Below are 27,522 nucleotides of genomic sequence, written 5' to 3'. Positions count from 1 at the left end.
CTGGTTTCCAAATGCAGATCTGGTTTCCAAAACCAGCTCCCACCGACTGCAGTTGCCAGCGTGCAATTACCAGTGACCGCAGCGCCCCAGAGGCGGGGAGGGGGAGCTGGGGCCACTCCCACCGCAGGGGCTCCCGGGATGCGGGCATGCCTCCGTTGCTCAGCCTGGCACAAGGGAGGAGGCAGTCCAGTTGCCTGGCCAGAGAGGGCAGCGAAGGCGCAGGCAGGCCCCCCCTCACATCTTGGGCCCTGGAGGCCGCTGCCTGAGGGGGCCAGCATTGGGCAGCCTTGCGGGGAGCAAGCTGAGGAGGTTGCGTGCCAAATGCTGGCAACCCCCAGGAGTGCAGCGCATGGTGCTGGCAGCGCATGGGAGGCGGGCAGGGGTTTGCAATTCTGGAATCGTTATTGCGATCTGAGCTTCAAACCAGTTTTGGGCAATGTATCAATACCTCGCCCAGCTCTACTAATTTTGTCAGCTTCTCTCCTGCTGCCACTCCCTTGCCTGAAAAGCGCCAGATTCGAACCTGAACCCTTTACTCACGAGCAAGTCGCTCCGTCCCCGGGGATCCCTGCAGCGCCCTTTCCTGAACCTTCTCCAACTCCAGCTTGACATGAGGCGACCAGAACGGTGCCCAGAACCCCAGAAGCAGTCTCACCAGGGATCTCCAGGAGGACATGATCGTGCCGGGGGCCCCCTCCCTCTGCCCCCCCTCGCAAGAAGGAGCCACATCAGGGGAACCAAGTTTATTAAGTTTTAGTACAACACAGAGATCTCTTCTTATAGCAGAGACGGCCGGGGCCTCCACTCCCCCCCCCCCAGGAGGGCCTCTGTCCGCTGGGGCCACCCCTGGGGAGACACAGCAATGGTGCAAGTGCCCCCCACTAGTGCAGGGACCCCCAAATACCCCCCAGCCTCCACTTTCATATCCTATTAAAGCAGCAGCTTAAGATCAGGTGCCCCGACTTGGGGGGGGGGATGAGGCCGCAGCTGCCCCCCCGGGAGAGGCGCCCTAGATATGTGCACCCCCCTCGCTCCCCCGGCAGCTCACGTCAGGGAGCCACAGCGTTCCTCTCTCTCACACTCGCACTCGCGCCTCATAAATACGCACCTCGCACACTCGCTCTCCCCAAGGGGGGGCTGGGGGGGACAAGAGCTGCCGGGCTGATGGGGGGGCCAACCTCATCCGACAAGGACCCCCGTGTGGACCCTCCTGCTGGCCCTCGCAGTGGGCCTGGCGAGGGGGCGCTCACGGCGTCTGGGCCCCCTGGCGCTTGGGCTTGAGGCTCCCCAGCAAGGTCTGCACCCCCTTCCGGACGGTGGAGCCCACGCGGCGCGCCACGGAGTCAGCCGGGGGGGCGGGCAGGCAGGAGCTGGTGGTCTGGGGCCGGGCGTCCAAGCACTTCTGGTAGCGCAGCTGCAAGAGAGGAAGCGGGTAGCAGTCCAACGGCGAGGGGGTGGGCTGGGTGACCCCTGGGGGGCCCTCCAACTTGGCAGTTCGAGGATCCAAAGGGGCAGTGAAGGCGGCGGCAGCCAAGCCCCCCACCTCCCCACCAGTCCCTGCCCACCCAGGACCTCCTGCCCCCCACAGGGCACATGGCAAAAATGCAGCAAGAGGGGTCACCTGTGGGATGTAATCCACTGGAGCAGTCAAGTACAACATTCCTTGTTTTGCTAGAGGGGACATGCAGGGCATGTTGGTCCAGCCAGGCAAACTTCCTGCTCCACCTGGCTGGAGCATCCTTCCTTGCGTGTGACCAGGTGGGTCAGGGGCACCCAACCTTTTTGCAAAGAGGGCCAGATTTGATGACATGAACATGCGTGAGGGCCGACCAAAGTTGTTGAGGATTGAAGTTTACCCCAAAGTTGTTGTTACCGTAGTTGCTGAGCTTTCTTTAGGATTTTACCCCAGGATCTATACTGCCACGGGGGCCGGATTAAATTGAACAGCGGGCCACGAGTAAACTTCTTTTTGTTACTTATGAACCGGACTGGGATGTCTTTATTCTTTTAGGAGGGAATCAAAGGGGTCTTGCCAAGAATAATAGAACATAAGAGATTCTAACCCATGGGTAGGCAAGCTAAGGCCCAAGGGCCAGATCCAGCCCAATAGCCTTCTGAATCCGGCCCACGGACGGTCTGGGAATCAGCATGTTTTTACATGAGTAGAAAGTGTCCTTTTATTTCAAATGCATCTCTGGGTTCGTTGTGGGGCATAGGAATTCATTCATTTTTCTTCTTCAAAATATAGTCCGGCCCCCCATCAGGTCTGAGGGACAGTGGACCGGCCTCCTGCTGAAAATGTTTGCTGACCCATTGTACATAGCTATCAACTTTCCCCTTCTTTTCAGGGAAATGTCCTTATTCCGAATAGGGTTCCTCATGGGGAAAGTTGACAGCTATGCTGTTGTAACAAGTCTGCAACCAGCTTCCTCTTGTGTAACAGGGAATACAGTCTGCTGAGTGAAGAATCTTGCTAGCGTCAGTTAGGAAGGATAATACTAATCTATCCCGTCCTGCCCCCCACAACATTCCCACAAGCGGGGATACTTAATTATGGGGGGGCACCTACCATGCAGGCAGCCTGGACGGCCTCGCTCAGGCCGGCAGCGTTGGGCTCGCACCAGACCATGTGGCAGCGGAAGTTTCCCGGGGCGGCAGCCATGATGAAGGCGAAGGTGCGGACGTCCCGCCCGATGCCCATGAAGGACAGGAAGCGCACTCGGCACTCGCACAGCACCCCCTCCGTCTGGGGAGAAAAGCGAGGGGGGGTCAGGCCTTGCCGTCTTCCTCCCCCTCCCCCCTCCGCTCCCCCCGGGGACCAGGGGGCACTCACCTGTTGGTGGGTGAGGGTGAGGGTGGCAGGGGCCACGCTGACCTGGGCGGGGGTCCACTGCTCTCTGGCCCCCTCTGCCAGCGCCACGTCCAGGGCGGCATTGAGGACGTCCATGCCTGGTGGGGGGGGAGGGAAGGAGGTCGGCAAGCAGACCCAGCGCCCCCCAGGTGGGGCAGGCAAGGGCTACACAGCAGCACCCACTTGGGGGGAGGCACCCAAAAGGATTTCCCACCAGCCCCTAGAGGAATAACCCCTTGTCCCAAACAGGGATCAAACCTGCAAGCTTCTCCCCATTTTGTGCTCAGAGCCCCCCTGCGAGGTCGGCTAGGCTGAGAGTGCCCGGCCCTCCAGGTCCCGCCCAGTGAGATTCCCGGTCGAGGATTCGAACCCGGGTCTCTCCCTGGTCCTGGCCAGCCCCGCCAGACCGGGTCCCCCGCCCCCTCCTTACCCACAGGCTTGGCCACGATGACGCTCCCCAAGTAGAAGACCTGGAACCGCTGCACAGATTCGCTTTTGGGGGCTGGAAACTCAACTGGGGGGGAGAAGAGAGGAAGCGGCCGTGAGAGGCGAAAAAACACACATCTGGGGCACCTGGGGGGCAGAACTCGTGCCTGGATGTGAGCCTGGGGCACAAGCCAAATGGGGGCTGGGCAAGGACCCCCCCCCGGGTCCCCTTTGCCCAAGAGGTGCCAGTTTGGCGGGGGGGGCACAGCTCCTTGACCCCCCCAAAGGCATCCTGGGCAAATCCCTTCGACAGCAACTGCATGGGAGACCAGGGGTTCCTTTTAGGGTGGAGGGTTTGTGCGATATTTGGGGATTTAATTTTGGCGGAAGCAGAACCAGGGCTTGCTCTTCCAAATGAAGCTTGCGGGATCTTTCTGGGGGTGCCAACACAGGTGTCCAAAGCATTGGCCTCATCCTGGCAGCACAGCCTTGGAACAGGGTTCCCAAACACCCCTATTTCCCCGGACATTTCTTCTTTGTCAAACATCAAATCGCCATCCGGGTGGATTTTTTTAACATTTTGCAAAATATCATGGCCTTTATTTTCATTTTTGGTACCCTTCGTCCTTCCTGGGGCTGCATCAGGAGATGCAGCGTCTCGTGAGCAAGGAGGCCGCAGGCAGCCAAGGGAACGAGGGGTGAGCGACAGAGACACAGGATTTGGGGGGGGGGCGCCGTGAATTGATCTCACAAAATGTTGGAGGGTATGTCATTTTCATTTTTAATAACCATTATTAAATATTTCAATACACCTGTTATCTTTTACCGCGCACACACACATATGACCACCCTAACTTGTATCGCAATGGGAACCAGCCCAAAATCGGACCATTGCTCACTCTGCAAAAGAGCTGTCATGGAGAAAATCTGACACATAATTTGAGGCTTCAATGAGGACTAGAACCTCCAGGCACTTTTTATAGGGTTCCTTCGTGACATATACCGTATTTTCCCATATATAAGACGCCCCCGTGTATAAGACAACCTCTTATTTTTTGAGCCCAAAATTAAGAAACAAATACTGTATTTTTCGCTCTATAAGACGCACCAGACCACAAGACGCACCTAGTTTTTGGAGGAGGAAAACAAGAAAAAAAATATTCTGAATCTCAGAAGCCAGAACAGCAAGAGGGATCGCTGTGCAGTGAAAGCAGCAATCCCTCTTGCTGTTCTGGCTTCTGGGATAGCTGCGCAGCCTGCATTCGCCCCATAAGACGCACACACATTTCCCCTTACTTTTTAGGAAGGAAAAAGTGCGTCTTATAGAGCAAAAAATACGGTAATTGCAACATTCCGTGTATAAGATGACCCCCAATTTCAAACTTAATATAGTTTTATAACACGGAAAAATACAGTGCGTTTCCAAGGCAACCCTTGTCCCAAGCCTGGGGAACCCAGAACCAGACTTGATAAATCAGAGAAGACTGATACTCTTTAGTCGGACTCGGCTATTTTCACCCAAATGCAACCGGACCCATTCGGCGTGTCTATTTTGAACTTTTTCGTCTTTTAATGTTCATCTGTTGTTGTAACTGTTCTCTGTTCTTTATATACAGTGGTGCCCCGCAAGACGAATGCCTCGCAAGACGGAAAACCCGCTAGACAAAAGGGTTTTCCGTTTTGGAGGTGCTTCGCAAAACGAATTTCCTATGGGCTTGCTTCGCAAGACGAAAATGTCTTGCGAGTTCCTGCAGGGTTCCCCCCCCCCTTTTCCCCAAGCCGCTAAGCCGCTTAACAGCTGATCCGCTAAGCCGCTTAACAGCTGATCCGCTAAGCCGCTTAACAGCTGATCCACTAAGCCGCTTATCAGCTGATCCGCTAAGCCGCTTAACAGCTGATCCACTAAGCCGCTTATCAGCTGATCCGCTAAGCCGCTTATCAGCTGATCCGCTAAGCCGCTTATCAGCTGATCCACTAAGCCGCTTAACAGCTGATCCGCTAAGCCGCTTATCAGCTGATCCGCTAAGCCGCTTAACAGCTGATCCGCTAAGCCGCTAAGCCGCTTATCAGCTGATCCGCTAAGCCGCTTAACAGCTGATCCGCTAAGCCGCTAATAGCGCTAATCTGCTAATGGGCTTGCTTCGCAAGACGAAAAATTCGCGGAACGGATTCTTTTCGTGTTGCGAGGCACCACTGTATTAGAAAATGAAAACAGAAAAGCTACCTTGGAAGGGGATGTCCACCATCTTGGAGTGGTCGAGGGACAGCCCGTTCAGGGGGGGCCGGGCGTTCCGCCGCTCCGTCATGATCTAGAATGGCAGAATAATTGCAGGCTTCAAAGGGTCCTGTGGGTCATCTAGCCCAACCCGCAACAATGCAGGAATCACAGAGGAAAAGGTCCAGTAAGGAGGGTCAGCAGGGGGCTTTGGGGGTACATGAACGCAGATCCCCCCCCCCCAGCTCTGAATGAAGGAAGAGCAGCAGAAAACCCCTCGGGGCGCACAGAGCTGAAGCCCACCCCCTGGCCACCTGGCTTACTTGGCAATGAGGTCTAGAAACCTGCTTTTTGCATTTTAAACGCGGAAGTGGAGCCTCGGGGCGTTAGGTTCTGCCAGGTCCTGGGCTTTTCTTGCAGGACCTCTGGGGGGCCCCCAATGGGGATTCCTCCCCCCCCAACCCACATGCCCTTCCTCGGGGGGGGCGCTCCCGTGAGCAGGGATCCATCACCACACAGCCCTCCTGCCATGAATCCTGGGCTGCTTCCTAAGCCCTGTCCGGGGGCTGGGGGGCTTTTGCTCTGGAGCTAAAGGGGGGTGGGAATCATGGGGGGGGGGGTCAGGCACCGGAGTCCGGCGTCACCTTGGAGCAGATCTCGTGGAGTCCGGTGGCGATGTCCTTGGCTGGGGAGTCGCAGCGGAAGACATGGCACTTCAGCATCTGGGCCAGCTGGTCCCGGGCCACGTAAGCAAAATCCCTGGGGGGGGAACACACGGGGGGGGGGTCTTATTTATCACATCTCTCATTTGCTTTGCACCAAGTGTCTCAAAGCCCCTTGACATTATGAAACACAACCACATAAAACCAGTTAAAAAATTAGAAGCCCCCCCCTGAAAACACACTCATGAATGGGCATGGAGGGAAGTTTCTGCCTGGTGGGCCTCTCTGGGGAGAGCATTTTGCAAGGGGGGGCACCACAGAGAAGGCCCTGTTCTTGTGGCGCCTCTTGGGGGTGAAGATGGCAGCACAGGAGGGGCCCCCTCTGCCTTTCCCAACGAGGTTGCCCCCCCACCCCCTGGCACAGCAGGGTGCTCCCCCCACCCCCATAGAAAGGATCCCTTTCAAAGGTGAGCAGGCAGGGGTTAAGGGGGGCTGCCACTTTCAACTGTTCACAATGGAATGTTTTTTGGGGTGGTGGGTGAGAAGAGGGGGGGCTCACAAACAACTGAAAGGAAGGGGGTTTCTGGGCAGAGCTACCTACCTCTCCCTGGATCCCCAAGGGAAGCGAGTGCGAAAGAAGAGAGCAGTCAGAGTTAGGCAGGTGGGGGGGCGGGCAGAATCTGGAGGCAGTGGGGCAGCCCCATCCCCTTCCCCTCAACCCCTCCCTTGCAGGGGGTGGGCTATAGGACCCTCAGGGGCCCCTTCTCAGAGTCCATGCCCAAGCAGCTGGCCGGCTGACTCAGGGCCAGAGGAAAGGGGACCCCTCCCTGCCCCCCCTCCCCACAGGGGGCCCCCCTACCTTCCGCTGTCCCTCCCGACCCCCCAGACACGGATGGTGACGACCGGCTGGCTGTGCAGGACCAGCTGCTCCTCGGGGTCCAGCAACTTCAGGGTCTCATTCTCCAGGACCAGGAGCATCGCCTTGCCCTGCGGGGAGGGGGGTCACAGCTGCACTGAGGCCCCTTCCCCAACAGGACCCCCCCCCCCGCAGCCCTACAGGCATTGTGGAAAGAGGAGCGGCACCCAAGACTCATCCAAACCACCCTCTCCTCCGCCCGGTGAAGGCTGCCCCCGCCCCCACTCACAGCCCTAGGGATCTGGGCCCCCCCAGCAGGACTCACCTCCTCCCAGGAGCCCCCCAGGTCCGGGTTCTGCCCCGCCAGCTGCCGGATGCAGTTGTTGACGGCCACGCTACTCCTGCCCAGGGTCAGCTCCTCCTCGGACATCTCCACCCAGCCCAAGGAGCGGACCGAGAAGCACTGGGGGGGGGACAGAGGCAGGCTGGGTCAAGTGGGGCCCCCCAGAGAAGTCTCCCAGCCCAGGGCGGCAACTTGGGCCCCAGATTATGGGTGCCCAGTGACATCTGAGAGGTAACATGACGTCATGGCATTGTGACATCATCTTCTGGTGATGGGGGGCTCTTGGGGGGTCACGTTGGGGGCCTGACAAGACCTCCAATGTGACTTCCAGTTTCTCCCCCCCTTTTTTCTCTTCAGTTTTTACAAATAACTTTCACATTCAAATATAATCAGTTTTATACATAAACAGGATTCTCTGAATCCTTCGACTTCCCTTAACTCCCCAGTGATTTCCATACAGTGCCTGATTTATGTATAAGCTAAACAAGCTATAGCTCAGGGGGCCCCTCTCTTGGGGGTGCCCCCAAAATATACTTCTTCGTAATTGTATTTCCGTTCAACAATTCCTTTGATAAAATACATCTTTTGTGATGTGCAAATGGCTTGAGATACTTATTAGGTCCCTAAATTATCATCTAGCATATATTCAACACAAAAAACAGCAGCAATTTGTTGTTGACAGCTAGACACAGAAAGGGCGCCATTACCTTCAGGAGCCGAGGGCTGCATCAAACTGAAATCCGGCCCTGTTTCCATAGTATTACATTATATACTGCATCTTATTATATTATCCAAATTTATATTAAAATTTCCATGTATAACCCCAGAATTATTACCTTACAAGTGTTATATTAATCCTGCTAATGTTTTGAACTCTGTACAGAGTTTCTGATTCTCCCTGCCCGTTTTGCCCTTTCGGCAGAGTCCATCATCTGGACGATTCATTCTTCTCTGCTTGCAACCTTGTCCTCCTTTCATGGAAGGAAGACAAGGCAACTTCCAGTTAATACCGGAAGCTGCTTCCAAGTCTTGGGCGGAAGCTGCGTCAGAGCCCTGCCCTGTGGGGTCCCTGGCACTGGCCCCTGGGACCCCCAAGAGATGACCCCATTGCCCTAGCCTCTCCCAAACTTGAGAGCAGGGCCGTCTTAAGCATATGCGGCACCGGGGTACAAAGATCCACCCGGCGCCCACCTCCCCCAGGTTGCCCAGAGTTGTCAACCTTTTTTTAGCGGGGGACCCCCAAAGTTGTTGACCTTATTTAGGGTGGGCTGGTGAGGCACGCATGGCAGAGCTGGCCTGGCCAGCCACCACACCGTCAACAGAGGAACCCGAGGCAGAGGCAGTGGTGACGGTGGCAGCAGAGCAAGGCCCGGGCTGGGCACCTGGGGGGGCAGCAAGCAGAGCCCAGTGCAAAAACAAAAGTTGAGGCGGAAATGGCAGCGACTGAGCGAAGCCGGGCACTTCGTGTGCACTGGGGGGGGGCTTTCAACAGCCCGCCAATCCCGGGTCCGCAGGAGGGCAGAGCCGGCCAGCGTCTCACTCGCCCACAGCAGAAGAGCTGTGGCACTCCGACAGGCTCTGCTCCACTCGGCAGCAGCTGTCAGCTCTTCCCAATCCCTGGACTCCAAATCTCGGCCCAGGACTCTCGGCCTGGCGCTCCTGAGAGCCCGCGCCCGGGTACCCCGCACCCCTAGTGCCTATGGGTAAGGTGGCCCTACTTGCAAGCAGTGCTGGGTCTCAGGAGGCCAAGGGAAAGGGGGATGTAGGAGGAAGAGACCAGCTTCTTGAGGACTCAAGTAGAGCCCTGCGGCAGCAGAGGATGGATCGTGCCCAAGGGGACCCCAGCCTCCTGCTCCCCAGGGTGGCCAGCAGGCGCCCCCCAAAAGGCAGGAGCAACGCAGCAGTCGCCCCCCCCCCAGGGACATTTGGGTCTGAGAGGTGCCAGCGCCCAGCATCCCTCAGGGCACAAGATCCGGGGCACTTTTGGAAACAGTTTTTTCTTCCGCCACCCCCTCCCAGGCGGACAGGGGGGTCTTTGCCACAGGAGGCCACTTTCTTTGGGGTTTAATCTGGTTTTATGTATTTATGGTATTTAACCCCAATCAAATTAGCCAAAATTTATAAGACAAGAAATAAGGAATGTTGGAAATGTCAAGAAAAGGAGGGAAATTTTTATCACATGTGGTGGACTTATAGTAAGGTAAAAGCTTACTGGGAAATGATATATAACGAGCTAAATAAAATGTTTAAAAGTACATTTGTGAAAAAAACAGAGGCATTTCTGTTAGGAATAGTACGGCATGAGATCCCAAAGAGAGATATAAACTGTTTATGTATGTGACAACAGCAGCAAGAACTCTTTTAGCCCCAAAATGGAAGCAACAGGGAAACTCATGGCTAGAAGTGTGGCAGGCAAAGATGATGGACTATGCAGAACTGGCAAGGCTGACTGGGAAAATCGGAAACCAGCGCGATCCAGCTTTCCAAAAAGACTGGAGTAAATTTGTACAATATCTGGAGGACAATTGTGAACAATTAACAACACTAGCAGGGTTGTCGTAAGAAAACTTGCAGTGTTAAGGATTTGTCCCTTTTTATATTTATTTGACGGAAGGAGTGAAATGTAAATGGGAAAATGCATAATTGCTATGAAGTAATAATGAATTATGGGAACCGTGAGAGGGAAGTCAGAGCTCAACTGAGCAAATATGTAACGAGTATAATAAGGATTTGTTTAAAGGTGATAAAATGGAAACTTAATAAATAGTTTTTTAAGAAATAGTCTGGTTTTCTGTTGGCCTGCTGCAGCAGGTGCCCCCCCCCCCCCGCTTAGTGCCACAGGAAGAGAGGGGCCCCCTTTCCTCTGCCCACCCCCAAATGCAAGGGAAAGGGCCTCTCCTCTCCTCTTCCAAGCCCCAGGGGCCACGTGGGTCCCTAAGGCCAAGAGGAGACCCTTCCCCGTCCCATGGCTGGGACCCCTCCCCCCGGCAAGCCCACCTTACCTTGGACCCCTGGGAGACGCCCAGGAACTGCTCCTCTTCCTCGCCCCCCTCTTCCAGGGAAGACCTGGGGAAGGAAGCAGCAAATTCAGGGTCACGGTTGGAGCCAAAGGCGACAGAGGACACGGGGCATGTGCAGAGCGCCTTTCGCTGACCGCAGAGCGATGGAGCCCAGACACTCTTTGTAGAAAGCAGCTGCCTGAAGTGGACCTCCAAGTCCCCTGGAAAGTGGGGGGAGAAGGAGCCGCCGGGGAGGGGAGTCTGCCACAGGCCAGACCCCCCAACTGCACCCCATTTTGCAAAGAAGGATCCTCAGTCCCCTTTGGGGGTCGTGCCCCATAGACCAGGGGTCCAGAAAGTAGGTGGTAAGATGACTTGGGGGGAGCTGAGAGGCAGGGGGGCTCTGGAGACATAAATGGATCTCGATCTTTGAAAAGCCTGCACCCCTGGGTCAAGTTCATCTGTTTGGCTTAATTAAACTGAATCGTTTAAATTTGATCTGCAGTGGTCCCTTGGTTCTCAAAGGCCTTGGAACTGAAACAACTTGGAACCCAAACACTGCAAACCCAGAAGTGTGTGTTCCGGTTTGCAAACCTTTTTCAGAAGCCGTACGTGCTTCCTTTTGAGTGTTACGCTGCGGTCTGTCTGTTTTTGCTATTTATTTTGCGTTTTCGTGGCTCTTTTTAGTTTTGTTTTTGTGACGGTGTGGAACCCAGTTCAGCTACTGATTGACTGACTGTGTGACTGCGGTACATTGTTTATCACTTTCATTTTTCATTTTAATTTTATGTATCTCGTTAGTTAGAAAAAAATCATGTTAAATTGCTGGTTTAGGGCTTGTTTTTAAAAGTATCCATTTTGCATTACAGTGGTACCTCTAGATATGAATTTAATTCGTTCCGGGGGTCTGTGCGCCCTCGAAAAATCTGTATCCAGAGGCACCGCTTCTGCGCATGCGTGTGAAGTGCTTCTACGCATGTGCGCGAGGCAAAACCTGGGGAAATACTTCTGGGATTGCCACGTTCATAACCTGAGGTTTATGTATCCAGAGGTACGTAACCCGAGGTTCCACTGTATTTTCTATGGGAAAGCGCACCTTGGTTTTGGAACGGACTTCCGAAACAGATCACGTTTGAGAACCAAGGTCCCACTGCATATACCGTATTTTTCGCTCTATAGGACACACTTTTTCCCCTTCAAAAATGAAGGGGAAATGTGTGTGCGTCCTATGGAGCGAAGAAGCCATAGCCCCGCAACCCTCTCCCGGCTGGAGAGGTGATGCGCGGCTATGGCAGGAGCCTCTATAGCCGCGCGTCACCTCTCCAACCGGGAGAGCGCGTGCGGGGCTAAAGAAGCCCCCCGCTTACCCTCTCCCAGCTAGAGAGGTGACGCCCGACTATGGCAGCAGCCTCTCCGCTGCGCGCCTTTCCGCTTCTCCCCAACATGCTCTTTGGGGCTGGTGGTGGGCTTCCCCCCGCCAGCCCCAAGGAGCAGGTCGAAAGGAACCTGAAGCCTGGAGAGGAGAGGGGTCGGTGCGCACCGACCCCTCTCCAGGCTTCCAAGGTAGCCGCCTGAAGGCGACTGAACGCACCTTAAACGGCAACTTGTTTTAGAGGGGGAAAACAAAAGGGGAAAATTCTCCCCCTTTCTGCGCAACGCCTCCTGCCGCTTCGCTGAAGGGGCGCTGCGCAGAGAGGGGGAGAATTTTTTTTTCTTGTTTCCCCCCCCCCCTCTAAAACAAGGTGCGTCCTATTGTCCGGTGCGTCCTATGGTGCAAAAAATATGGTAAATGTGCACTCCATTGTCCCTGTTCTGAAGCGGGTGGCGTTATCGTCCTTCTTAGTGGGTCGTGCAAACAGTGACTATTCCCTCCGGGGGGGGGCCCTTCCCGCCCCACTCACCAGTTGCTGGGAGACCCCAAGCACAAGCCAAGCGTGCCCTTCTTGTCCTCCTGGGGCTCTGGGACCCCCTCTTCCGGCGGGATGTCCTGCAGGGAGCACAGCGGAAAAGGGGACACCGTGAGAAAGGAGCCCCCCAGTTCAGCCCCAGCCCCCTCCCTCACCCCCTCACCCCCCCCCCCATCCAGCCTCTCACCTTCCAGAAGGCAGCGGCTTCCTCTGAGGGCTCAGCCTGCCCAAACTCCATCCAGGTGAGCTGCAAAGGTGCAGGGGGGGGTCAGGTGAGAAAGAACAGCCCCTCCCTGCCCCCCTTAGCTCAGCACAAGCGAGGGGAGGGGTCTATGGGGCTGCCACCCCCCCACCGGCAGGTGAGTTTACTTGCTCCCCACCCCCAAGTTCTCAAACATCCTTGAGAGGGCTGAGAATTACTCTGAGAAGATACGGATATGTTAGATCTGGAAGGATGTGATAATAGATTTGGTTGGCATGCGTGTCTATGGTATAATCAAGGGAAAGTACCGTATTTTTCCGTGTATAAGGGGGTTTTTTACCAAAAAATTAGGGGCTCGTCTTATAAACGGGTCGTGCCGAGGGGTGTTTACTTAATTTGGAGTCCCCCCAAATAGGGAGCATCTTATACACAGAAAAATACGGTACATAAATAATTCCATATCATATAATTAGGAGGTCACTTTTAAAAGTATGGGAAAAACACAAAGGTTTATTAGAACAAAAGACAGTTGTCTCCAACAGAAGCAGCCTCAATTAGAAAAACAAATAGGGAAGAAAAATGGCTACATCTAGAGATCTGTTAACAGAAACAGAGGGAAAATTAACTCGGAAGGGTCTTGAAGAGATGGGAGATTATGTACATGATGGGTTGCCATATTGTCAATTAAATGAGGTCTTTAAAGAAGATAAAAAGAAAGGATTTAGCTATACTTTATCCAGACTCCAAGGGGAAATTATAGAAGATAATACTAAATTGTTGGAGAAGATGTATAATTATTATTAGAGTGGGAAACCAAGGATGGAGAGGTTAAATGAGTATTGATTAAGTGGGCACAAAATTTATTGTGGTGAATATATAATTGTAAAACTTAATAAAAATTTATTTTTTAAAAAAAGTTTTATAGTTTTATAGACTACTTTTTGGAGGCTGGGGTTGGGGTTTGGTGGGGAGTCATTTAACTGCCCCCCCCATTCCTGGTTTCAACAGATGTCAAATGGTAAAAGTGAAAATGAACAAAAATAACTTTGAAAAAGAAGAAGAGAGAACGACTCTAAGAGGTGCAGAGTTTGAGTGTCGGCCTGTCAGGGCTGCTTCAGCTGCCATCCCTGCATTGCTGGGGTGAGACTAGAGGACCTTTGGGGGCCCCTTTGGCAGATCTCCGCTTCTACAGAACCAGCCCAGAGCAAGTGCAGCACAAAGGAAGTCCCCAAAGTCCCCTCAATTTACCACCAACACCATCATAACTTTCTTATTTATCGGCCACCCATCCATCTGGGTTTCCCAGCCACTGCCCAGAGAATATGAAAAGCTCAATTAAACACCAGCCATGAAGAGCTGCCCTCTTTGGGTCAGGGGAGGGCCAGGGCAGGGAAGTGGGTGGAGCCAACATGAATCATTTGCTCATAATTAAAGCTTCTGTTTGTTGTTTGATTTTGATTTTCCTCTGGTTCACGTGATGAGAAATGGTTTTTCTCAAAAAGAAGCACCAACCAACCCCATCCCCACAGCCCAGGGCTGCACAGGGACTGTGGGCATATTTGTTAGGATATTTCCGTTCCACCTTAAAAGGGAGCAGGCTTTGTGAGTCACAGAGTCTGCGTATTTCCTGTTGACAGGAAGTTTATGTTTTTCTGTTGCTTTCGTTTTCTCTCTCGGTGCCTGAACGCTGAAGCAGGCGGTCATGTTTTTTCTCTGTTCTGACTAACGCAGAATAAACTTATAAATAATGCTCTCCTGCGTGCATCTTTCGCTGTGCATTATCTGCTGATAAGAGCATGCATCAGCTCTGGAATGTGGCAAGCTATTTCTGGAGCTCATGTCACTAATTGCTGATACTACTTGTCTACGGGAGATCGATGGACGTCCGGAGGCGACGTGGGGCCATGATGGACTTTGTCTCCCTGGCAGTATCCCAACAACATTGTCCTGCTGTTTTGATTAACTTATTCAGTTCCTTTTGTCCTGTATTTTATTCCACAAGCTGCCCTGAGACCTCACGATGATGGCAGGTATAGAAATCTAAGAAATAAATACGTGACATTGAAAGGGGTTTTAAAAATGGCTCGAGTGCAGAATTGGCAGGCCCCCCGAAAAGGAGGGCCATCAACTGAAAGTGCAGCGTGAGGCGTAACTCTAACGTCTCACCACAAATCAAACTGATCTGCAGAAAACGCAAACGTGGAAAAGCAAACAATGCGTGTATTTTTGTCAACTAAGAAATTTTGCATAAAAATATATTTCAAGAGAAGAGAAGGAAAAGTGTCACAAGAGAGTCCCTAAGAATTATAATTATAATTATTAGTTATTATTTTATTTATTATTTATTATTCTATGTCATATTTATTAAAATTGTAAGCTGCCCTAGAGCTGCAGTGCTTAAACTGAGCCTGGGAAAGAGATCAGGGCCGGATTTACGTCTAAGTTAAACAAGCGATAGCTTAGGGCCCCACTCTCTGGGCAGGGGCGAAGGAAGGAGAAGCAGCCCCCTGTGCAGGATGTCGGGGGCAGGGCAAACCGCCCAGCGTGCATGCATGCGCACCACTACATACGGCGCATGCAGGCGCCACTACGTGTCACACATGCGTGCGCCGTACGGACGGTGGTGGGATCCTCTGCTTGTGGCGGTGGCAGAGGGATCATTTCCGCCATCCATAAGGCACTCGAGCAGTGCCGCGCATGCACCGTACATACAGCATATGTGCACGCGCCACTGGGCGGTTTACCGACAGCAATGCTCAAGCGCCATATGGGCTGCAGCGGAGGGTGCAGCCATGAGCGGATGATCCTCCGCATGCAGCTGTGGTGGTGCGATGGGCGAGTCCCCCTCGGAGTGCCTTCTTGTCACCCCCTCAGAGATGGCACCCTGGGAGGACCGCCCCCCCCTTCCTCCGCCACTGTCTCTTGGGGCCCCCCAAAAAAATGAAAGGGGGAAAAACTGGATGTCCAAAATTTAAGATGAAAAACCAATAAAATAAAACTGTGCTATGTGTTGTGTAGGCTCCTGTGATGTAAGTCGGGCATGTCGGGCAGAGACCACATAACACCGGTCTTGAAAGACCTACATTGGCTCCCAGTACGTTTCCGAGCACAATTCAAAGTGTTGGTGCTGACCTTTAAAGCCCTAAACGGCCTCGGTCCAGTATACCTGAAGGAGCGTCTCCACCCCCATCGTTCTACCCGGACACTGAGGTCCAGCACCGAGGGCCTTCTGGCGGTTCCCTCACTGAGAGAAGCCAAGTTTACAGGGAACCAGGCAGAGGGCCTTCTCGGTAGTGGCGCCTTCCCTGTGGAAGACCCTTGCACCAGATGTCAAAGAGAACAACAACTACCAGGCTTTTAGAAGACATCTGAAGGCAGCCCTGTTTCGGGAAACTTTTAATGTTTGATGTATTATAGTATTTTAATATTCTTTTGGAAGCCGCCCAGAGTGGCTGGGGAAGCCCAGCCAGATGGGCGGGGTATAAATAATAAATTATTATTATTATTATTATTATTATTATTATTATTATTATTATGTCCAAAGTCCGTTTCAGGGGCCTAATCCGGCCTGCTGGCCAGTTTAATCCGACCCCTGTGTAAGTTTATTTCCTGGGGTAAAAGCCTCAAAAAAACCTCAACAACTTCAGGCCCTTCACTTCATCAAATCTGGCCGTCTTTGAAAAAATTTGGACACCACTGATGTAAGTCATGAGCCCCATCTGCTCGCCTGCTCCCTCAAATATCACTGCTTTGCTCAATTCTATATCAATTACTTTGATAAAATACCGTATTTTTCGCTCCATAAGATGCACCTAGTTTTAGAGGGGGAGAACAAGAAAAAAAATATTCTCTCCCTCTCTGCGCAGCGCTCCTTCAGCGAAGCGGCATAGAGGGAAAGCGGCATAGAGGGAAAGCTGCGCAGCGCCTCTCCAGCGAAGCCAGGAGAGCAAGAGGGATTGGTGCGCACGAACCCCTCTTGCTCTCCTGGCTTCAGCGAAAGCAACGCGAAGCCTCCGGAGCGCAGCGGGAGCACTGGAGCCTGCATTCGCTCCATAAGACGCACACACATTTCCCCTTACTTTTTTGGAGGGGGAAAGTGTGTCTTATAGAGCGAAAAATACAGTACATCTTTTGTGATGTGCAAATGGCTTGAGATCCCTGTGAGCTCCTGCAATGACCATCTAACAAATATTCAACACAAAAAACAGTGACCATTTCTTGTGGGCAAAGGAGAGCTGGACACGGAAAGGGCCCCCTTCCCTTCCGGAGCTGAGGGCCGCCTCCAAGCCCCGTCCGGCCCTGGCTGGTCTTCTGCTCCAGACTCCCCCTCACCTGCCTCTCCTTGGAGGGGGTGTTTCCCAGGGAGTCGCTGCCCCCACCCCCCGAGGGGGGCTCCCACTGGGTGGTGCCGGTCGGGATGTGCCAGTAATAGGTCCCAGACGTGTCTTGAACCCGCATCCATCCGGCCGGGAGGTCGGAGTCCGTCTCCAGCGAGTTGCACAGCCAGAAGGAGTCTGTGGAGAGAGAGGGGTGAGTCAGCTCTGAAGCATTTCTGCTAGGTATATTAGAGTAAGATATACCCAAAGACAATAGAATTTTATTTATTCAACATGGAAGGTACTGTGTCATTAAATCTCAAAAGAAAGGTTTGGACAAGAGGCCGGATTGGAAGATTGGAATGGAGTCAGGGAAAGCTGCGCTGGCAAATAGACAGTTGGAAAAATATATATATACACAAATAAAGCTGTATTCGACAGACGAAAGGATATATGATTTCTGACATGATTGAGAATTGTAGAGCCAGTGACAGAGAACTTTAAAGCGTTAAAATCGGGATGTGAAAAACATGAAAACAACAAGGAGAGGCAGGGCTGAAGATTTGGAGATATGCTTCAGAGGTCCAGACTATGGGAAGCCCCCAAAAATTAATAATTATAACTTGGAGTATAATTTGGTCTATTTTAAAATTTTAGTCTCTTGTTTTAGTTGGATTATGATTGGATATGTTGATTGGCTGTTTTTTATTGGAAAATTAATAAAAATGATTTTTTTAAAAAAGAAGAAATTATTTATTTATGTATGCAACAACAGCGGCTAGAATCTTATTAGCCCAAAGATGGAAAAGTGATGAAATACCAACGAAAGAACATTGGCAAGAAAAGTTGATGGAAGACACAGAAATGGCAAAGTTAATGGAGAGACTCAAAGAGAAGGAAAAGAATGACTTCAAAAAAGATTGGGAACCTTTTATGATGTATATGCAGAAGTGATGCATTGAAACAAACTCACTTGCAGGATTTGAGTAATACACTTACAATAGAAAATACAAATATGAAGTAAAGAAAAAAAGGTATATCAAAGTATAAGCAGAAGAAATAAATATGTTATAAACCAGGGAAGGAAGCTGGGGGGAGTCATGTGGGGAGGGCGGGAATTGAAATTGTAAAATGTAATTTGAATGTTTGATTATGTTTAAATTTATTCAATAATTTTTTTTAAAAAAAGGGAAAGGGGGCAGCCTACCCCCACCTGCCCCACCCAAAATGGAGGCAGTGCACTGGGGTGAAGGTCCTGTGTGAGTGCCTGGAGGCTGTTGGAGGATGGATGGCTGCTAATGGATTGAAGTTGAATCCTGACAAGACAGAAGTACTGTTTTGGGGGGACAGGGGGTGGGCGGGGGTGGGGGATTCCCTGGTCCTGAATGGGGCAACTGTGCCCCTGAAGGACCAGGTGCGCAGCCTGGGAGTCATTTTGGACTCACAGCTGTCCATGGAGGTGCAGGTCAATTCTGTATCCAGGGCAGCTGTCTACCAGCTCCATCTGGTACGCAGGATGAGACCCTACCTGCCCGCGGACTGTCTCGCCAGAGTGGTGCATGCTCTAGTTCAGTGTTTCCCAACCGGTGTTCCGCGGCACACTAGTGTGCCGCCGGACGTTGCCTAGTGTGCCGTGGGAGGGAGGCGGGCGAGGCGGGCTAATCCTCCGGCCCCGCTCCCCCGGGGAACGTGCCCCGTCATCCGCTTCTGCCTTGCTCCCTGTGACAGGAATTCCCCAAACTGCATCAGCATCTGCTGCTTGCCCAGCAGCCCCGGCGCTGCCTTGCGCCCGGCGCCCCCGCCATCCTCGGCGCAGGGAGCGAGGGGCGCGCAGGCAGGCGTTGCCCGGCGGAGCGACGGCTCCTTCCGAGCGGCTGGCAGTGTCTGGGCATGACTGGCCTCCCGCCTGGTCCCGCGGCGGCTGCAGACGCGGCCGAAGCAGCGCAGGGAAGGAGACGCCCGGCCGCCCAGCCCCGCCCCGCACGCTCCCACTCTCTCTCGGCGGCCGGGGAGCGGGGCCAAAGCGGGCCCCCACCTGAGTGGCGGCTGCGTGAGCCAATAGGCGAGCTGGGGCAGAGGGGGAGGCGGGGCTCCGGAGAACAAAGGAGGGAGGGGGCACCCGGGAGAAGGGGGCGGGGCGGGAGGAGCGGGGAGCGCGGCGCTGCGCTGCGCCCGGGACGCCCCAGTTCCGCCGGGTTAGAAGCCGGCGGCCTACCTCTGCTGGCCGTGGAAGGCAGCCGGGTCTGGGTCGCGCCCCGAGAGTGGCGGGGTCCGCGCACAGCCTGCCCTCCAGGCTGGGAAGTGGCTCCTAGGCTCCGCCTGAAGCCACGCAGAGCCCGCAAGGCGCCCTCGGCGCAACTTGGCCGGGGCAAAAGGCGAAGCTCTGGAGGGAAAGGCGGCCGGATTCCACTCCTCGGCGGGTCCGGTGGTCTCCCGCCTCCTCTGAGGAAGGGTCTCTTCTTCAGCTTTTCTGATCCTTCGTGGCCCCGTTGGGAGAAGCCGAAATAAATAATGGCCGTGCCATTAAAGTTCTCTCTTTTATAAAAGGGATCCTAATAGAATCGTAGAGTTGGAAGGGATCCCCAGGGCTATCCAGTACTGTACAACCCCTGCAGTGCAGGAATCTCAGCCATAGCATCCATGGCAGACAGACATCCCACCTCTGCTTAAAAACCTCCAAGAAGGGAAAAACCTCCCGAGGGAGACCATTCCCCTGTTGAACAGCCCTTACCAGCAGAAAGTTCTTTCCCATGTTTAGTCAAAATCTTTATTGTAACGTGAATCCACTGGTTCGAGTCCTACCTTCTCTACCTTCTATGCTGTTACTATTTTTTTATTTTTTTTTTACATAAGTAAAAAGTGACCTTTCCCCATCTGGCATGGTGGTGTGCCTCGAGATTTTTTTCATGAAACAAGTGTGCCTTTGCCCAAAAAAGGTTGGGAAACACTGATCTAGTTAACTCCCGCTTGGACTACTACAATGCGCTCTACGTGGGGCTACCTTTGAAGGTGACTCGGAAACTACAGCTAATCCAGAATGCGGCAGCTAGACTGGTGACTGGGGGCGGCCGCCGAGACCACATAACACCGGTCTTGAAAGACCTACATTGGCTCCCAGTACGTTTCCGAGCACAATTCAAAGTGCTGGTGTTGACCTTTAAAGCCCTAAATGGCCTCGGTCCAGTATACCTGAAGGAGCGTCTCCACCCCCATCATTCTTCCCGGACACTGAGGTCCAGCGCCGAGGGCCTTCTGGCGGTTCCCTCATTGCGAGAAGCCAAGCTACAGGGAACCAGGCAGAGGTCCTTCTCGGTGGTGGCACCCGCCCTGTGGAACGCCCTCCCGTCAGATGTCAAAGCGATAAACAACTTCCTGACATTCAGAAGACATCTTAAGGCAGCCCTGTTCAGGGAAGTTTTTAACGTGTGATATTTTAGTGTTTTTTGGTTTCTATGGAAGCCGCCCAGAGTTGCTGGGAAAACCCAGCCAGATGGGCGGGGTACAAATAATAAATTATTATTATATTATTATTATGGGGTGAAACAGCTGGGGGGGAGGGCGGGACGGTCAGAAAGAACCCCCACCCAGTCCCTGGGATCTGGCCCCCTCAGCCTCCCAGCCCCCTGCCAGCCGATCTCCACCCCATAGGGAAGGGGTCAGGGAATGGCAGAGTCAGAGGGGACCCCGGGGTCATCTAGTCCAACCCCCTGCAAGGCAGGACTCCCAAAGGCTGGGCGGCTGATCTGTCACGGCTTCTCAAGCTGAGATTCCCGCATCGCCTGGGGTTGGACTGGATGACCGCTGGGGTCACTTCTGACTCTGCAATTCTATCTAGAGCCCCAGCGCTGGAGTTTGTTTTCTCTTCTGATAAGTGCTTTTTTCTGTTAAAAAAATGTTTAGGGGTACTCCTTCAAGGGCAGCCCCGCATAGAGCAGGTTACAGTAGTCAAGCCTGGAGATGCCCGTTGCATGGATCACTGTGGCCAGGTCGGGGCGGGAGAGGTAAGGGACCAACTGCTTGATGTGGCGAAGGTGGGAAAATGTCGCCTTGGCTGTTGCTGTAACCTGCGCCTCCATGGAAGGGGAGGCTCCTTACAGGGTCCTCACCATAGGATCACATTCACCTGGTGCTTTACCAGCTGCACTGGCTCCCGGTGGAGTACAGGATCAGGCTTAAGGTGCTGGTTTGGACCTTTCAAGCCCTATGCTGCCTAGGACCCTCGTACCTACGGGACCGCCTCTCCTGGTATGCCCCACGGAGGAACTTACGGTCTTCAAACAAAAACATCTTGGAGGTCGTGGGCCACAGTGAGGTTAGGCTGGCCTCAACTAGAGCCGGGGCTTTTTCGGCTGTGGCTCCGACCTGGCGGAACGCAAGACGGAGCTGTTCTGCCAGACCTTTGACCAGGGCACAGCCTGATATGGGATTTGGCATATGAATCTTCCCTTGGCTTTTTTGCTGGCCCATATAGGACCAGCATGGATAGCAGCCTCAGGTGGATATCTGATGTTTCCTCCCTTTATGGTCTTGATTTATGGGCTACTACTAAAATGAGGCTGCATTTTAAGCCATATTTTAATTAACTGTTGTAGTTTTTCCCGATTACATTTTATTGTAATTTATACTTGGTGTTAGCTGCCCTGAGCCCGGTCCTGGCCGGGGAGGGTAGGGTATAAATAAAAAATTATTATTATTATTATTATTATTATTATTATTATTATTATTATTAATCCATTCTGGAAGTTTGTTCCAAAACGAAAGTGTTCCAAAACCAAGATACGCTTTCCCATAGAAAGGAATGCAAAATGAATTAATCCGTTCCAGACCTTTAAAAACAACCCCTAAAACAGCAATTTAATATGAATTGTACTATCTAACGAGACCCTTGATCCCTAAAATGAAAGCAAGAATCCATGTACTGTACTATAAAATAAACAAGACAGTATTGTATATGATAAAAATTAAAATTAATTTTTCATCTGCTCTGATGATAGCCATTGTTTGGATCCATTGCTTTGATCCATTTCCACAGTCACGCAATCCATCAATCAGTAGCAGAACTGGGTTCTGCACAGTCGCAAAAACAAATTAAACTCAAAAGCCTCAGAAACAAAAATACAACATAAATAGCAAAAACAAAAGCACCAAACTAAATCCGTCCAGGAAGTCTGTTTGACATCCGAAATGTTCAGAAACCAAGGCGCAGCTTCTGATTGGTGCAGGCGCCCCGGAAACAACAGCCGACAGCTGCGTCGGACGTTCGGCTTCCAAAAAAACGATTGAAAACCAGAACACTTCCAGGCTTTTGGAGTTTGAGAACCAAGGTGCCACGGCATTGAAATGCTGCCCCCAATGAAGCCAAACTTAGATTCACAAAATGTTTTGGGGTCCCCCTGCACCCCCCCCCCAGGAAAGAAGGACTGCTTCTGACTTTCTGCCTGCTTCCACCCCACCTTTAATCCCTAATAAAGTCCCTTCCTTTGACCACCAGAGAGCCTTTGGTTGCCAACTTTTTTTGGGGGGGGGGTAGATATTTTAAAGAACAAAGCTTGATCTGCAACTTCCCCCTTATTGGGGGGGTTGGACTAGATGACCCCTGGGTTCCATCCAGTTCTTTGAGTCACGATCCAATGGGCTGCTTCTCTCCCCCCCCCCGGCAGTAAGGGGGGGCAGTGCCTGCTGGTGTAGGGCAGGGGGGCCCCAAGTTCCGAGGAGTCTCCCTGCCTGCCTTGCCCCCCTCCTCACAGGCCTGTAAATTGGGCCTCCCCCCGTCTGCCAGCCAGTCCCCCCCCCGGAGCCCCCTCCCCACCGCTCACCCTGGCTGGGGCTCCGCATGGCTCCTGTCCCTGCTGGGGGGCTGCATCCAGCTCCAACGCCTGCTCCCTTTGGGCCCCGGAGGGCGGGTGTCGCCGGCTGCCCCGTGTCCCAAGGCACCCACTGACATCACGGCTGCCAAGGCAAGGAGCGTCGCCAAGGCACCCTGCTCCCCGGGGGGGGGAGGACAACAGCCAGGTGCCAGGCAGCGGGGGGGGGCGTGAAGCAGCAAACGCCTCTGGCTCAGAGCTGAGCTCTGCCCCCCCCCAAGACCAAGAAAGCAGAGAGTCCAGCCACAGCCCCCTGCCCACCCCCCACTATCGGGGTGCAAATATCCAGAGTGTGTGGGGGGGGGGGGGTCAGGTGGGATTGCTATGAGGAATTACGAAATATGGAGCAAGCCATTGTGTCTGCGATGAAAGCATTGCTTGACTGGGTTTGATTCATTGACAATAATTTCTGATCAAATCCCACAAGCTTCTCCATCTCTGCCCATTTTCTCTACTGTTCATTTTCTACACCTGACAGGCACGTATCAGCATTCTATACACAGGCCAGTTGCTTCGCTGGGCATCCTCAGTACATATAGATAGTAGGTTACTTTGGTGTGGTTTAATCTTTAGAGAGATCTTAGGGGCCAGGAAGAGAGTTCACAAGGAGATGGTTAAATCCTGCCTCTCCTGTTTACGACCTCTGGGGTTTTGCTGAAAGCATTCCTCCTTTTATTCCTATTTTATTGACTCTGAACTACATATGAATGCTCAAGTAGGAAATAGTTTCTTTGTAGTTAAAATAATTTCTTCTGATCTGACTTTGTCCCACGTGGGGTTTTTAAAATGCTCAGAGGGAGTCTGATTGGCTCTTACAAACACTGTGTAAAAAGTTCTTTTGTGAATAAAACGACCTGGGCCAAGGGGGGGGGGGGGAGAGGATTATTATTATTATTGGCACTCCTCCCAGAGCCTTGCTGGTCAAGCCTCGTGTGTATTCTGTTAATCAGAGTCCAATCCTTCCTTGCTTTGGGAACACTACACCCCACCCCATGGACAAATAGAGATAAGGAGCTGGGGGGGAATCAGGGAACCCCAGTGGGCAAGCCCCCCCCCCCTCGCTGCCTTGGCATCAACTTGGTCCTGGCTGTGGCCGTGAGAGACCCCTCCTCCCTCTCCCCACCGTGCCTCAGATCAGAGCCCCCCCCCCAGGAGAATTGCAGAGGGGGAGGGGAACCCGAGGGTCATCTAGGCAGGATTCGTAACGATAGCATCATGCTTGGGGGGGGGGCAGCTCTGTCTCCACAGGCCCCCTCCCCACTCCCTCTGAGCTGCCCTTGGAGCCAGACACCATCTCTTAGCCCAGCCTACCTCACTGGGCTGTTCTTCTTATTTATTAAATTCCTATTTACATCTAAATCTGGATTTAAATCAATTTGGTGTTGTGAAGAGGCAACCAGGAGGAGAACCACGCACAGTGGACGCTCAGGTTGCGAACGTGATCCGTGCGGAAGGCACGTTCGCAACCCGCAGCAGCGCATCTGCGCATCTGCAAGTTGCGATTCGTCGCTTCTGCGCATGTGAAAAGTGCAATTTAGAGCTTCTGTGCGTGCATGACCACCAAAACCTGGAAGTAACCCGTTCTGGCACTTCCAGGTTTCGGCAGTCCATAACGCGAAAAAATGCAATCTGAAGCGTCTGTAACCCGAGGTATCACTGTACTTGAGAGCCATGACAAAAAGACGGTATATAAATATTTTTTAAAACCAAATAAGGGACTCCGAGGGTCATCCAGTCTAACCCCCCGCAATGCAGGAATCGTTCGAACCCAGAACCCTGAGCGCTCCCCTCCTGGGCATCTCCTGCCAGTCAGAGCGGGCAATAGGGAGCCGTCCCGCCTGCCCTGGCACGGCCGGGGTCCGGCTTCAGGAACCCCCAGGCCCCTTCTGTCCTCCAGCGAGGGGCCCTTGGCCCTTGGCCCCCTACCTGCTTCGTCGGGGGAGCTGCCGGCGGGGCTGCCCTGGCTGAGGGTGGCCCAGCTGGAGTCCTCGTCGCTGGCGGTGCTGTGGCGCATGCCAAAGAGGAGGCTGGCGCTGCGGCCCTGATCCCCCCGCGGAGGAGCCCTCTCCGAGCTCTGCTCCTCTGACTCGGTGGCCGGCTCGCTCTGGACGGGCGTGGAGTCCTCTTCCTCTTCCTCCTCCTCTTCTTCCTCCTCCTCGTCTTCCTCCTCCTCCTCCTCCTCTCGCTGGGCGTCCCCCGTCAGCGGGATGAGGAGGGCGCTCAGCTCCTTGGTGGGGGGGCTGAGCTCGTTGCGGTTCTGGTCGCGGCCCCTCTCGGCCGCCTGGCGCAGCTGGTTCTGCCCGTCCTTCACCCACTTGGTGTTGGAGGGGGGTTCCTCCGCGCTGGGGGGCAGGCCCAGGACCTCCTGCAGCTCGGCGCAGCTGTAGGCGCAGTGGCCCTTGCGGGGCAGGATCGGGCCCACGTCGGGAGCCACCAGGCCCAGGCTCAGGCCCAGGCAGCTGTTGTCGTTGGCCAAGTCGCCCCTCTTGCTCAGGGAGCCCGACATGGCGCTGGGGGTCCCGTGGGGGGCAGGAAAGGAGATGGTGGGAGCCCTGGGAAGGAAGGAGAGAGAGAAAAAGAGAGGGGCCTCTTAGGGGCTCAGCCCCACTCCGGCACCCTCACAGTGCCCAACCAGGGGCCCCAAAGGGAAACCCACAACAAGCAGGGTCCCAGCACAAGAGCAACTCCCTCCTCCTGTGGCAGGTAGTTCCGCAGGTGAACCATGTCCTGTGCAAAGCAGGGATTCTGGTCTCCTCCACTGCCAACCCCACCCCACCCCCTCTCCAGATCCCTGGAGGCTGGCTGCTCTAACTCTCAGGGGAAAGGGAAAGGCGCTCTGCACATGCTCCGCAGAATTCCATCACACGCTCCAGGAAATAAACAACTATCTGACTTTCAGAAGACATCTGAAGGCAGCCCTCTTTAGGGAAGTTTTGAATGTTTGATCTTTTGTCGCTATTCTTCTTCTTATTATTATTATTATTCTGTTGGGAGCCACCCAGAGTGGCTGGAGAAACCCAGCCAGATGGACAGGGTATAAATTTCATTATTATTATTATTATTATTATTATTATTATTATTATTATTATAGCTGATCCTGGTAAGGAAATCCACTTCCCAGCCACCACAAGGCCCTCACTGTGCCAGGCCTGGCATTCAGAAAATATAACAACAACAACAATAATAATAACAATAAGATCCAAAGATCTCAGGGCAGTGTTTGAGAGCTCAATTTCAGGAAAAGAGCTGGAATTGTTTGTTGAAAAGGGTGTCTTTGTTAGCAGGGAAGGTGACATTTTGGCATCGCAGTCCTGGCACCCCCAGAACAGCCTGCCTTCAAAGTTTTGCCCTCAGCTCTAATGAGCCGAGGCACTTTGCACATGCTCTATGCCCCCCGCTCCTGAGAAACCTCGGCAGCCCCCTGCAACTGCTCACGCCCTGCCCTAAGCCCCCTTGGACTTACCTGTCGTGGGCCGGAGAGAGAGAAGAGCGGGCAACTACATGCTTTGGGTGGCACAAAACGGGCAGCGGCCAGGAGAGGGTCTGCCCCTAGAGCCTGGAGGCAGAAAAGGCACAGCTCAGTTGAGGCAGGAGAAGGGGGTCTCCCAGAAGCAGCAGCCCCCTCCCACCCCAAGACCCTTCAGCCCCAGAGCCTGGCAAAGCGCCCTGGAGATCCAGGGCCCCCACTGCCCTGCCCCACAGGACCCCCTAATTCATCACAGCACCCCCCTAGTTCACCACCTTCCACAAGCCCCCTGTGACCCCCCCCTTGAACCCACCAAGCGCTGGGGGGGGGGGCTCAGGGCCTGGAGGGGGGTCTCTGCAGGGGGCTGGACCAGGGCAGCCCCCCCACTGCCCACTCCTCCCTAGTTGTGAACAGGGGGCACCCACAGGCCCTTTTGGGGGGCGGCCAGAAATGGGTGGTTGGATTGAGGGGGAGCCCATCCAGGCCAGCTTGCTCCTGCTCCGGGGGGGCGCTTTGGCCTCTCCCCCCCCCCCGTGCCAGCTGGGCACCAGCCCCACATCCTCCCCGCCTGCTCAAATCTCCATCCAAGGCCTCTCCTGGAAGGGAGATGGAGATGGAGGGGGTTTGGCGCAGCTTCCCTGCCAGGTGTGCCCCCCCCCGTCTGCTCCAAGCCGGCCCTGCTGGCCAAGGAAACGGGGGGCGTCCTCTCCCACCCCCGATGCCCAGAGTCGGGGGGCGTCGGCGGAGAAAGGAGCCGGGGGAAGGAGGGAGCCCCGCGCGCCCTTCCCGGGGGGTCGGGCATCCCCGGCCGCGATCGTGCAGCCCCCCACCCCACCCCGCGAGGCCAGACCCATTTGGGGGGGCACAGAATCTGCTCCCGATGCCCCCGGGGGTCCCTTTGTGGGAAGGGGTCTCCTTGAAGGAGGGGGCCAGGCACCTTCTCCCTCCCCGCCCAGACATCCCGGAACGTCCCCGCCCGACGGTGCCTCTGCAGCCCCCTCCCCACCGTGCACCCCCTCCCAAGGGGGGGGCTCCGTTATCCCTAGCGACCCCCTCCCCTCTTTTTTCCTCCTTTTTGCATCGCGGTACCTGCAGCAGCGCGGCGCCTGCGTGAGGATGGAGACGGGGCGGTCGGGGGGGGGGGAGAAGGAGGGAGAGAACCGGGGGGGGGAGGCGTCGTTTCCGTTTCCGAGCCCGCCGAGCCCCGCCCGCTGGCAGGGAGGGGGGAGGGAAGGACCGGGGCTCGTCGGGCGGGGGGCACTTGCAGGGGTCCCCCCCGTCCGCGGGCTCCGGGTGCAAATCCTGCGCAACGGGGGCCACCCCCCCTCGCTGATGCGCCCCGCCCGGCGGAGATCCCAAAGGGGCGGGGGCGCCTGACCCAGCTGGGAGGGGGCAATGCCAGCTGGGCACCAGGC

The 27,522-nt window shown here is 54.1% G+C and overlaps 1 protein-coding gene across 1 annotated transcript; it reads right to left on the bottom strand.

The window, feature by feature from the left end:
* Positions 1-728: 728 nt before the first annotated feature.
* On the bottom strand, positions 729-27,340 carry APBB1 (amyloid beta precursor protein binding family B member 1). The gene is made up of 15 exons (XM_028725476.2): positions 27,197-27,340; positions 26,105-26,197; positions 24,568-25,193; positions 16,794-16,975; positions 12,447-12,506; positions 12,254-12,339; positions 10,356-10,419; positions 7,336-7,473; positions 7,014-7,141; positions 6,137-6,251; positions 5,502-5,586; positions 3,282-3,365; positions 2,834-2,949; positions 2,570-2,746; positions 729-1,414 (listed from the first exon to the last, which is right to left on the bottom strand). Exons 3-15 carry the CDS (start codon positions 25,145-25,147, stop codon positions 1,247-1,249), a joined length of 1,983 nt encoding a protein of 660 aa, XP_028581309.2. The 5' UTR covers positions 25,148-25,193; positions 26,105-26,197; positions 27,197-27,340; the 3' UTR covers positions 729-1,246.
* Between the last annotated feature and the right edge of the window lie 182 nt (positions 27,341-27,522).

Source organism: Podarcis muralis, chromosome 4 (genome assembly GCF_964188315.1).
Source record: "Podarcis muralis chromosome 4, rPodMur119.hap1.1, whole genome shotgun sequence".
Taxonomy (NCBI): domain Eukaryota; kingdom Metazoa; phylum Chordata; class Lepidosauria; order Squamata; family Lacertidae; genus Podarcis; species Podarcis muralis.
Note: the sequence above shows the minus strand (reverse complement) of the source record. Positions and strands in the feature narration are given on the sequence as shown.